General features: G+C 58.1%; 1 protein-coding gene across 1 annotated transcript in view; it reads right to left on the minus strand.

The window, feature by feature from the left end:
- Positions 1-8,446: 8,446 nt before the first annotated feature.
- Positions 8,447-13,147, minus strand: part of SMARCC1 (SWI/SNF related, matrix associated, actin dependent regulator of chromatin subfamily c member 1) — a 90,673-nt gene continuing 85,972 nt past the window's right edge. Inside the window, exons 27-28 of the mRNA XM_056333991.1 lie at positions 12,183-12,359; positions 8,447-10,516 (exon numbers count right to left, since the gene is read on the minus strand). Of these exons, the coding sequence (XP_056189966.1) occupies positions 10,431-10,516; positions 12,183-12,359 (263 nt within the window). The 3' untranslated portion in view covers positions 8,447-10,430. The remainder of the gene's footprint in view (positions 10,517-12,182; positions 12,360-13,147) is intronic.

Raw genomic sequence — 13,147 nt, forward strand, 5'->3', positions numbered from 1 at the left:
GGGGCCGGGCTGGGGGCGGGCGGCAGCCGCCGGCTCCGCCCGCGGGACCGGGCCGCGGCAGCGGGACCCCCCGGAACCGCCCGGCACCACCCGGGAGCCCCCGGCACCGCCTGGCGTCCCCCGGGACCCCCCGGCTGCCCCGGGCCACCCGTCCCTGCACCCCGCGGGGGCGCGCTGCGCACCCCACTGCTCCTGCGGGGGGATCCGCACCGGGACCCCCGCACCCCGGCATCTCTCATTGACACCCCCCCAGGCTGCTCCTGCAGGGGGGGAAGCCGCGCCGGGACGCCCCGCACCCCCCATGCACCAGCATCCCTCGCTGCCCCCCCGTAAACTGCGCTTGCTGGGGGGGGAACCCCGCATCAGACACCCCACCCACCCACCCACCCCACCCCGCACCCTGGGGTCCCTCACCGACAACCCCCCCAGCTGCTCTTGCATGGGGGAGCACCGGGACCCCCTAGCATCCTTCAGCGGGACGGGGGACCCCTACCGAGCCCCACTCGTGCCCGGGGGGGCCGGGATACCCCCAGCAGCAGCGGGGCTGGGGCAGAGCACCGAAGCCCCGGCACCGACCGGGGCCCGCGCCGCCGCGACCCGGGGCCCTGCAGCAGGCGGCGGGAAGGCAGGGGGCAGGCAGGGTGCGGGCAGGGGGCAGGCAGGGTGCGGGCAGGGGGTGCTCCCGGCCCGGGCGCAGCCCCGCGGCGAGGCCGACCCGCGCCAGCGCTGGACGGGGCCGGGCGGGGGGAGGCGGCGCGGACGTGACCGGCCTCGCGATGGGGCTGGGGCGGGGGTCGGCGGGGGACGGCCCCGGGCGGGAGCCCCGTGGCACCCGCGCTGGGGCGGGACCGAGCGGGCACACGCGGGGCCACGGGGGCACCTGTGGGTGCCCAGGGGCACGGAGGGACCCCCCGCGCCCCCCGGGGCACTACAGAGCCAGGCAGCACCCAGACTGCGAGGGTGCCACGGCCAGCCCCCCCGCCCCGCCCCGCTCCCCCCGACGCCGCAGCACCCGCCACCCGCCCCGCGGCCTCCCAAGGTCACCCGTGTCCCCTGCCTGCGGCGCAGAACGTGCTGGTCGGGCCTGCTCCCGCACCCCATCTACATCCTCACCCTGCATCCTGCATCCCACATCCTGCATCCCACAGCCCACACCTACATTCACATCCTCACCCCACAGCCCGCGTCTGTCATCCCAACACCCCACACCCCATATTCCACATCCCACATCCCTCAGCCCACATCCCACATCCTGCATCCACATCCTCACCCAGCATCCTGCATCCCACATCCTGCATCCCAAACCCCACATCCCTCATCCCTCATCCTGCATCCCTACCCTGTATCCCGCACCCCACATCCCACACTCTGCAACCTGCATCCACATCCTCATCCCACACTCCGCATCCCTCACTCCCATCCCGCACAGACTCAGTCCCGCCAGGTCCATGGGTCCCCTGCGCCCCCCCGCAGCCGCGGTGCCGGGAACAAGCCCTGCTCTGTGCCCGCCCGGGGGTCCGGGGGGTCTGGGGGGGCCATCCCTGCTTAACATTCCCCGCGCCTCCGCCCCTCTGTGCGTTTCCAGGGGGATGGGCTGGAGGCCACCGGGATGGCGGGGGGCACAGCCGTGACAGCCCGGGAGAAGGGTGAGGGAGAGGCACCGGGGCCCATGTGCTGCCCATGCTCCCCCACCGGGCGCCCCCCCGGCTGTGGCAAAAGGCTGAGGGACAAGGGGTGGGATGCTGGGGAGGGGGATGGTGCTGAGCCAGTCACACAGGGCAAGGAGATGGAGCTCGGGCAGGGCAGCAGCACCCCCCCTGCACCCAAAGCTCCCCAGCACCCCCCCTGCACCCAAAGCTCCCCAGCACCCCCCCTGCACCCAAAGCCCCTCCTCACTGGGGCAGGGTGGGGGCGCACAGCAGCCATGCCTCAGGGTGCTCCTGCTCAGGCGGTTGGCACTTGCTGAGCTGATGGAAGGTTCCAGCCCTGGGGGTGTGTGGGGCAGGCAGGGATGCCCGGAGACCCCCGGGGCCACCCGCTGCTGGCAACTGCCGCGGGTCGCCCAGGACCACGCCAGGTCTCGGGGACGGCCACGACTGGGGGCCGTGCTAGCCCCTGGGGTGTCCCAGAGCGCCAGCTCCCCCTCGCTGGTGGGGTGCGGTGGCCCTGGCCCATGTCACCTTGCAGCATGGGGCTCCTTGCCCAGGAGCACCCCCCACCCTGGCCCTGATGCAGGGGGGACACCCCCTCCTTCACCGGGGCCACCGGCTGCCATCAACCGGGTACTGACACCCTGAGAGCTCTGGCTGCAGCCAGTGTCCCCCTGGGGTGGAGGGGGGGACCTTGCCCTGGAGCCGATGGGATCCCTGGGGTACACGGGGGTGTCGGCAGCCCCAGCCTGGCCGGAGGCTGCTCCCCCAGTCCGGGGACGCTCCCCATCGCATCTCCCTGCAGACACCTTTGCACGGGAAGAGCCCCCTACCCCCTGGCACAGCCCCTGCATCCAGCCCTGCATTGGGGGCTCCGGATCGGGCCCCCAGCAGGCAGCTGAGGTGGGCACGGAGGGAGGGAGGGTCTCACAGCCGCTGCTTCGGGGGGACAGTGGCTGGTGCCTGCAGGGGGTGGGGGTGAATTCCAGAGCCCCCCACTCCCACCCCCTGGGACACGCAGAGCCTTAACGCATCGGGCTTCGACCCGGGGCTCGCTGAGGCAGCAGAGCCTGGGGCTGGCGTGGGGCCCGGGGTGCCTACAAACCGCCTCTGGTCTGCCTGGGGAGGGGCAGCAGCAGTGGGTTGGAGGGGGCAGCTGGATGGACAGATGGATGGATGGATGGACAGACAGATGGACGGATGGATGGATGGATGGATAGATGGATGGATGGATGGATGGATGGATGAACAGATGGATGGATGGATGGATAGATGGACAGATGGATGGATGGACGGACGGATGGATGGATGATGGATGGATGGATGGATAGACGGATGGATGGACAGACAGATGGATGGATGGATGATGGATGGACGGACAGACAGATGGATGGATGGACGAACAGATGGATGGATGGACAGACGGATGGATGGAGATAGATGGACTGATGGACGGATGGACAGATGGATGGTCGGTGCTGACTTTGCTCCCACAGAAGGCATGGGGCAGCAGCTCCCTCCTCATGGCTGGGCCGGCCGCTGCCGCAGGGCGTGTTTGTTTGGGGAAGTGACTCAAAATATTTAAGGTGAATTAAACGACGGTGATGGTCCATCCATAGGACACGGTGTAGCTGGGGAGGGATTGTACCCCAACCCCCTTCTCTGCCCGGTTCCGCACCAGGAGCGGAGCTGGCTCACGGGTCTTGCCCTGCCTTGGGGGTCCTGAAAACCCAGCGGAGGGGTTTGCCCCCCCCAGCCCCGCTCTGCTCCACGCTCCCACCAGTGCCCAGCTCTGGCTGCCGAGCAGGGCCTGCCTGTGTTGTGGGGAGCCCTCAGTTCAGCCCCACATCCCACCTGGCAACTCCCGGCACATGCCAACAGCCGTGGGGCAGCCCCACACCGGCACCTTCCTCCTGCTGTCCCCAAGGGGGACGAGTGACAGGCTGGGTGATGGTCAGGGACTCCGAGGGGACAGACAGAGGCTGGAGAGAGGCACCTTCCCATCAAGGGAGCACATGGGAATTGCCCGCTCCCTGTGCTCATCGGGGTCCCCTGGGCTGCCTCCAGAGCCCTGGGATAGCAGGGGTCCATGGTGGGGCCGGCACTTCTGCAGCAGCTTTTGTTTCTCCTGTCACCTCTCCCTGGGGTGCCTGCTTCACATCGTCCCTCCCCGCCCAGGTACCGCAGATGCTCAAACTACCCTTTTCCCGATATTTTTAATTAACAAGTAGTGGAAAGGTCCAAAGAAAACCCGACTTCAGGAAATGCAGAGTTGAACAGACCAGACCGAGGGTGGTGGCTTTTGCCCCAGCTTGGGCACCGCTGGCCTTGGCTACGCGAGCCCTTCCCTCCCTCAAAGCATCCTCGACAGCGCGTCTGAGCCCAAGGTCAAGCTCAGCTCAGGCAGGCACGGTGGTAGTGGGACAGCTTTGCCCTTGATTGGGGCTGGCACGGCCTGGGGCATGGCTCCGAGGTGACAAGCTGGGATGCGACACTGAGAGCTGCAGGAAGCCGCTGCTTGCTTCAGCTGGAAGACTGAAACCGAACCTTCATCCTCCTCCGCACCCACCCCGGCCCCGCTGCCCTCAGCCTTAAATACCCCATAAAAACACCCAAACCACTTCTGCAGGGAACAAATTCACCCACCACGCACCAGTCACCCACCAAACTGTTCCCGACACTGAGTTGATCTGAAAATTGCTGTAATTTGAAGTCTTCATAACAGAGCTATGTTTAGGGTTGCACGCGCAGCTTGGGGAAGGATGCTGGCAGACTGGGGAACGACACAGGGCTCTGCAGCCTCCACATGCCCCGCAGCGCTGGGGCTGGTATCTTCAAAAAGAAAAGAAAAAAAGAAAAAGAAAAAAAACCCTAACACACACAAAAAAACCACCAATCAAAACCCAAACCCAAACCCCCTCCCTGACCTGCACAGGGAGCTGGTGCTTTGGGCTGAGGGATTCGGTGTCGCCAAGTCCCATCGCTGGAGCAGCCACCAGCCCGGCTGGACCTGCTGGGGGGCAGAGCCCCCGCTCCTCTCCCTGCAGCCACCGCCTTCCAGCCACACTCCCCTGCGGCTGCAGAGGGAAAAGGTGGGAGATGTTTAACACTGGCACGTTGCAGCTCTGAGCTGCAAAGACCAAGAAAAAAACCTGAGCAAAGTGGGCCTGAGCTGCTCCGGGGGCAGAGCCCGCAGGGCGCCATGGCCCCAGGACCAAGCGCAGCTCCTGCCAGTTGCATTCAACACCTTTTGTGTCTGCGAATGTTCACAGAGTCTGCGAGGAGCGATAAATAAAAGTGTCATGGACCGGGGCCAAGCAGCAGCAAGTGACAGCACCTTCCCCACCTCTCCTTCCTAGCTTACGAAACCAGTTTAATACTTGCAATTTTGCAAAGAGGGCACCAAACACTTCAGAAATGCTCTTTATCTTCAAGGCTTTGCTCTTATTACAGCTGGAAATCAGGATGAATCAAAGTGGCTATTTGACAGTTAAGGACAAGGAGCAGTGACACCTCTTCAACCCGACCAAAAATGAAGGGAAAAGGCTCAGGAGAGCAGACAAGCCGAACCCCAGTGGTGCAGAGTGGTGAGCACACACCGTGTCCCTCTCACGACAGGTCATGGGTATTTAATGATGAGGGAAGCCAAGATCAGAGCAGCCAAGAAGACCAGATGTGCAGGTCGCAGAGATCAGCCCTGCGCTGAGCATCCTCTGAGGGCAGAGCCCCCCTCTGGCTCTGTGGGTCTTCTACAGCGTCCTGGTCCCCAGTGCTGGGAGGGAGCAATGGATTTCCACGGAACAGATCCTGCAGGGATCTAGTGGCTCTTCCAACAGCATGCAGACTAGTGCCCCAAGAGGAGACATCCCTCAGGGTCCCCAGCAGGACTCGGGCTGAACCTGCGCTGTGGCAGGTGCTGGCCTGGGAAGGACCCGCTCCTCCGCATGGCTCGGCAGCCAGATCTGGCTGGGCAACCTGGGTGCTGCTGCACGGCGACCGCCAGCGTTGCCAAACATCCCAGTGCCAGAGACCCGGCAGCAGGCTAGGAAAGCTGCTGGTTAATCACAGAATCGCAGCCTGGCCGGGGCTGGAAGGGCCCCCTGGAGCCCCCCCAGCCCACCCCCCTGCTGAAGCAGCTCTCCCAGGGCAGGCTGCACAGAGCCGCGTCCCGGCGGGTTGGGATGGCTCCAGAGAAGGAGACCCCACAGCCTCTCCGGGCAGCCTGTGCCAGCGCCCGGCACCCTCCGGGGAAAGAAGTTTGTCCCCAGGTTCCGCAGGAGCTGCCTGTGGTGCAGCCTGTGCCCGCTGCCCCTTGTCCTGCCGCTGGGCACCCCTGGCAGGAGCCTGGCCCCGTCCTCCTGCCACCGCCCTGGAGGCGCCTGTGGGCATCGATAAGGGCCCCCGAGCCTGCTCCTCTCCAGGCTGAACAGTCTGCTCCTCTCCAGCCCTCTCGGCCTTCCCTCCTGCGGGGGATGCTCCCATCCCCTCATCAGCCTCGCAGCCCCCACTGGCCCCTCTCCCGTAGCTCCCTGCCTCTGGAACTGGGAGCCCAGCACTGGATGCTGTGTCAGGCACCAGGTGGTTTTTAATCACAACTCAGAAGGACAGAAAATGAGAGAATTGGAAAAAAAATCCACCCCAACTTCCAAATGATCGCCCTGCAGTTTCCCATTGCAGCCTCCAGACGACACGGTGCTGCCCGGGAGCTCCAGGGTCCCCGCACGGTGACCCCGGCAGTGGCAGGAGGTTCCAGTGAAAGGGGACATGCCCATGCAGACAGCACACGGCCGGGCAGGACACGGCACAGACAAAGGGCAACACTGTTCCTAGAGAGCCGGGCAAGGGACTGGCTCCAGCAGAGCCAAGCCTTTGGCAGGTCACCCAGATCCGTGCTGCCACCCAATTGTCTGGGACCCAGCGTTTCTGACTGGGATTTGGGGGATTAGTGCATGGGATGGGCGCTTCTGGCTGGCAACACCCATCGGGGCCACCCCCATCGTACCCACTGCTATAAAACCTGTGGGACTGGAAAAGCCATTTCCAGCCTTGCCAAATCCTGCATTTCCAAGTTTCTTGTGAGAAAGGTGCAGGAATTGAAGTAAGTGTCTGAGGACAACACAGACTTGCAGACCCTGAAACCCCAAACTCCTTCGGCGTCCTAATGTGCATTTTTGCCTTTAAGTCAGCCAAGGGGGGAAAAAACCCCACAGAACAACCAGCTTCTTAGGAACCCCGTGGTGGGGCTGGGACCACCAGACAGGTCCCGGCAGGGAGCTTTAGGAGACAAGTGCTGGCAGGGGAGCGAACGCCCATACCCGTTCCATTGCCCCTCCGGGCGCACTCACCCGCGTGTCAGATCGCCTGGCTCCGGCAGCATCAGGTTCTTCAGCTGAAGATGCAACGCCCCCCCGCCCCCCCAGCAGTGGGGATTAGTGGGGGACAGCAGGTTGTCTGGGGGACAGAAGGGCTCAGCACTGAGCAGGTGGGCTCCCATTCACCCTAATGACACCCTGGGCTCCAAACCACCCTACCACAGTTTCGGAGCAGATGCTGAGCCAGTGTGGAAGAGCTACAGTTTAGAGCCCTGGCCGAAACACATCGTGAGGCTGTGAACAGAAGGGATTTGCTCTCTGTAGCCCTGTGCCAGCCTGTGCCACCCCACACCACTGCAGCCTGAGCGACCCCAGCCCCTCACCGGCTGTGGGATCCAGCCAGCCACGCGTGCTCCAAGCTGCACCTCAGGCTCCGCTCAGCACCACCTTCTCATCGCTGTCACGACAGCAGCCCAGCCTTAGCCCCTTCTGCGGCCACAAAGGCCGGTAAACAGAGAAAACAGTTCAAAAACTGGGCTGTGATCCACCGTACTCTCTGCATTCCTTAGGAAAAAGGTCTTCGTTCGAGGCAAGAGGAGGAAAAACAAGTCACGGAGGGTGCAGCACGATGGGACGAGCCGTGCTGAGGACATCAGCAAAGGCACCAAGAACCTCCGGCCCTTCCCACCTGCCCCAAGCAGCAGCAGCACTAAGGGGCCCACCAAGGCAGAGCTCAGCACCGGCCCCCAGCCCCGGAGGTCCCCACCCCCCTGCCCTTCCTTCTTCAGCCACAGGGAAGGGGGGACCGCGGGCATCACGCATACAGGATGCCCAGGAGGATGCTTCTTGCTTCTTCAGAGGAAAAGGCTCTTACTTGGTGAAGCAGCAGGAGCATTTAGAATGTAATCCAGATTGGATTCCCCGTTTCAGTTTAATCAAAAAGGCAAACTATCCTGGCAGCCTCTGAAGCCCTGTGGGAGAGGACAAAAGATCTGAACAGGCATCTCAATTAAACAATTAACAGCAAAGCCAGTACGAGAATAGAGGAACAGTGGGACCCTGCGCGGTCAGCGCAGCCAGTCCTCTATGACAGCCTGCCCTGCAGAGGACTCTTTCAAGTGTGGGATTCGACTGGGAACACAAGCCTGAGCAATCACCCAAGCTCGCGCAGCAAGGCAGTGGGAAAGTAGGAACCAAACAGAAATAATCCCGTTAGGCCTCAAAACGCTGTTTTAATTGTCCACATTCATTAAGCTTTTAAAATCTGAAACGCCGTTGTCCAAAGCGGCAGATCGCTGAGTGCACTGTGAAGGGCCTTCGCCCACCTGCGTCGCTCTGGTGTCCCCAGCCGGCCGGTAACCAGCCCCAGCTCCACACCTGCCCCATCGCAGTCAAGACGCAGCCCCAAAACAGACCTGGATCGTATTCAGAACTCCCACCCACACTACACAGGGAGGGGAAAAGGAGACTCCAGACAAACCGGCACAAGCTTTGTACAAAAACCACTTTTTTTTTTTTTATTTCACAAAATTGGGTGGCTGTGTTGCAGGAATAAAACCGGCCCTATACATAGGATCAGATGAAAAAGTCAGCACATGTATTATTTATACAGAAACACAACAGTGTCAAGAATTCAGGTACTCTGTAGGATCATCACTAGTACAGTAAAAAATAGTCTCCATCTGGATCCTTTATATTTGAAGTTGATCACGCTAAAAACAACCTGAGGTTATTCTAAACTGGACTACGGTCTGAACCAGAAAATCCCATGCTCACCCCAAAGACCTGGAGGGAAAGGTAACATTGGGGATGAAATTCCGCTGTGGGAGGTGGAAGGCAGGCAGGCCCTGACCGCTCTCTGCTAGGCACTGTGGGTTCTGAGAGCTTGGCGGTGGGAAGCATCGCTCCTAAGCCCTGGAAGTAACCAGGCTGTGGCAACGGGCTGAGCGCGCAGCGGGTGTGCGGACAGCCCAGAAATGGTCACTGCACCATGCTCATGTGCGCTCAGGACCGGGGAAGTTCAACCATTAACATTGATGAGGCAATCACCTGAGTGCTCTTCAAAGCAATTTTTTTTTTTTTTTTTTTTTTAAAAAAAACCGTTTAAGTGGTTCTGTAGTTTCAGGTTATTTGGGAGACCTCTGCCCAGTCAAGCCTTAGCCCACCCCTTGCACTCGGTTGCTGAAGGCCACCCTCTAAATAAACAAGCAGCCTACAGAGCTCTGGCATGGAAACCTGTCAGAGCCTCTTAACGCCAGGAAGAGAGCAGAGAACCCGAACCACAGACAGCAGAGGACTTTCTGCAGTCAGTACCGATGAGCAAACAGCAGTCCTGGCAGCCTGGAGGTGTGTGCCGGCAGCACTGCGCTGCTGGTCCTGCTCAGCGAGCACTCCCGATGTGCCCACTGCAGCCGTGCCCGCCCCCGGCCAAGGCAGCTCCACGAGCAGCGGCGATGGGTGCGCTGTCCCGGGGACATGTACCGCGGCCGCCAACCCCACCTCGGCTGTCTGCAGGAGGTAGTTCTGGCATTCGCATCTCAGCCATCCCAACCCAACCCCGTATGCTAGCACTTCTTCGCTATCTACTTTTTTTTGTTTTGTTCATTTTAAAAAGTAAAAAGTATATGCTCCAAAAAGAGGGACTAAAAATCATGGTTTTATTCCTCAGTTGGCTACTGTACCAAACTACTCGGGGAAGGTTCAACTACCACCTTCAAAGGCAAAAGAAAGGTAAAAACCGGAGCAAGAAAACTCCTACCATTGAGTGGTTTTATTCCAATTGATTCACTCCTGGCTTCATTCGCACTGGATCAACATTTTCTTTAATAAGTTAGCGAGGCAGCCCCAGGACTTGGCTACTGTCCTTAATGATCAGATAATCGGTAATGAACACGGCTGGCAACCCTGCACCTTCTGTGCTACAGCGCACCCTTGGTTTCCTTCTCTGCTCAAACACTGGTTTGACATCCCATCTTGATGCTTTGCTCTACCCGGAGAACCCAAAACATTAAATCACAGGCAGAGTGGGCATGCGCTACATCCTAAAGCTCAGTGAATGCCTCCACCTTAGAAGCGTGTGGATTTTTTTTTATTTTTATTTTTTACCCTCCTCAGGAGAACCCAAAGCTCAAAACACCAAGACGAAAGAAACCAGACCCGAGCACGCTCTGGGAGGCAAGCAGACCAAGGCGTAAAGGACTTCCCACCAGCAACATGGAGGCACTACTGGCATCTTTGATCTAAAGCTTTCCCAAAGGAGTGCCAAGTACTGCCAGGTTACGAGCGGTGGGGAGAGGAAGGAAAAAAGATGCTGTGTATATGTGCTTGTATACGTGTATGTATATGCGCACATACATGACTGGGGCAGGCCAACGGGAGGCGAAAACCTCCCAAGGGAACAGAAGGTAACTGAGGAATTCATTTTTGGTCACCACTACGTTGCTGTAGAAGTTCCTTCTTCCTTGACTGCTTAGGGAGTGGCTGAGGCCGGCGGGGCTCCTGCCGGAGGTGGGGTCACCCCTTCCGGGGGCGGAGGTGGCTGTGCAGGAGGGGGATCTGCAAAAAAAACCAGCAGAGAAACAGTGAGCAGGACACTGGCAGGGGCTGAACACAGAAAAGGAACCAGGTGCCAGCTCCCAGATGTCTGTGTGCCACGGGAGACGTGGCTGGGCAAGGAGAGAGCAGCAGGGACTGGCCCCAGAGATGGCCACGAGCGCGGCTCCCCCGTCCCTTAAGCTTCACACGAAGCTCCACTGCGTGTTTTATTGTGCTTTTCCACAGCTGGGTGCTGTGTGGACTCTGAAAGAAGAAGAAAATTCTCATTTTTTTAACAGAAAAGATGACAGGCATGCAGCTCAGTGGCTGGCAAAGTTCACGTGAAGCAACTTTCTGAGCTGGAATTAGCATTTCTCATCTCCCAGCTCTGTGCTTGAGCCTTTAGATTATGGCTCTTTTCAGTTCAAAATAGATGGAACAATAGATTTCACATAAACAGAGCCTGCACTTAAGCTCTGAACAGCGTATGTAGGTTAAAGCAGAGGAATCTACAGATGCAGCAAGTAGTAGGAGGAAAGAAACGAAGGATACAAAAGGCGGGCTTTCGTGCACAGAGAGGAGATGCTAATGGAACATGACTGACTTGTTTAGTAGGGGAGAAAAGAAAAGAAATTAAGATAAGGGAAGACAGCAAGCAGGAATACAACCTGACATAAGATATTCCCAGAGGCAGAGACTCAGGAAAAGAGAAGGAAAGCTTAGTAAAGCTAGAACACCAAAAGAATAAGGAGCAAACGTGTGAACAAGAATAGCATTGGAATGGAGTATTTCGTGCTTGTGCTGGTTCACACCAGTGAGTCAGTGCTCCTCAGCCACTCGCTTCAGCTGAAGCCAAAATGGGATAGCTTTTCCAAATTCTTTTTTGGGAGAGGTACTACAAGCAATTACAATTCCTGCCTGTCTGGTCACAGTTACGCTGCACAACGTTTCTGGGGTTACAGCTGCTGTGCTGAAGCAGACCAGCAGCTTGTCTCAGGCTGCAAATAACAGACAGTTTTTTCGAGGCAGATTTTCGGCAGAGCAGCCCACACCAGCCACGCCAGCTCCTCCTCTGCTTTCTGGGCTCGGCCACACTGTCACGCTCATTCAAGTATCACCCACACAGTGGCTACTGACTTCAGCTGCTTTTTTTTTGGCTGGCATAAATCAACTTCATTTTAGGAGGTGTACATATTTATGCCATCTAAGGAATGTTCCCAATATACCTTTTGCTTCTTCCTAATTAGAACTTCCTCTCCCTAATTTCACAGCGCTAAGTTTTCTGTACAGTAGTGTTGAACTGAACTACATTCTGACCTCCACTATTTCATGATTTAGATATAGTTAATTCCTGAGCCTCTACTGTGCATTCATTCTTCCAGACTAAGTCAGGAGAGGTTTTTGATGATGACCACAGAGCCTCAGTGTCATTAGAGAGAAAGTAAGAGATGTTATGAATAAAATAAAGGACAATGAGTATGTTTGGATGCCTAGAGGGGAGACAAGCACTTAAAGCTTCAAGCACACCTCTGGCACCAGCCTTTGACAGCCACCGTGCACAGATCCTATTATTCCTGCAGCAGATAAAAGAGGTTTCAACTGTAAAAACTTTTCCAGCAACAAGGTGAATGACAGAAAAGCCACACCAGGTATACTCAGAAAGGTTTCCTGCAGGAGATCCACTTACACATGCCATTTGGAGCTGCTAGAGGAACGCGAGGTCCAATTAGATTTCCCGACATCGGTGACATGCCAGGTGGGGGGGGCCCGGCGCCGGCTGGGTGGATGTTGGCTGACACACTCGGCATCATCCGGCCCGGCATGGGCTGTCCAGGCATCATTGAACCAGGCCCCGGCATCTGACCTGCAAGAGCAGCCAGGAGACAGGACCGTGAGACATGTGAAACACAGAGGTGATCTGAAGAGCAAACCAGAGCCCAGTTGTTCCCTGAGCAGCAAGGGGAAGGAAAAAAAAGAAAACAAGCCTTGTGCATGAGAGCTGGCTCTGTACTTGCCCCGAACCCCAAAGGAAATGCCGTTTCATCCCCCCAAGCCAACCCCCTCCCTCAGAAGGGCCACAGGGCGCTGAGCTCTCACGAACGTCGGCACGAGCAGTGAGCGGAGGGGAGCAGCGAGCAGAGGGGAGCACTCACAGCCAAACCCCAGCGTTTCAGGGGAACCCCTACGAAAAGGGCATTCAACAGCAACAGGAGTGAAGGCAGGGGACACAAACTGCACTACAGCAACAAGGCATCAAAATAAGGGCACTTGATGAAAAAGAGCAGCCGCAAAGCCTGACGGATTAAATTAATGGGAGAACTGGAATCATACAGTTAAGAATTCGATGTACAGAAGTTTCTACTCTTAAACCCTGTGTTCTGATGTGAGGGAGGGTTCCAACGAGCCTTCCTGACAGAGCAGCTCTGTAGGAGACCGTTATGTTCCAGCTGCATAAAGGAACTGTCAGAATCACCCAGCTTTGGACACCTACAACTTGCTGATTGATGCTTTAAAACCTCATCTGAAGACATTATTTTACATAATCCAATTACATTTACTTTTACACACTTACATAAAGTTACACTATTTCAGTTAGAAAAGCAGCTATTAGCCACAGATTGTAAAGGCTGCCTTCAGAAGAGCTCATTCCAC

The sequence above is a fragment of the Falco biarmicus genome, chromosome 4 (assembly GCF_023638135.1).
Source record: "Falco biarmicus isolate bFalBia1 chromosome 4, bFalBia1.pri, whole genome shotgun sequence".
In the NCBI taxonomy this organism is placed as follows: Eukaryota; Metazoa; Chordata; class Aves; order Falconiformes; family Falconidae; genus Falco; species Falco biarmicus.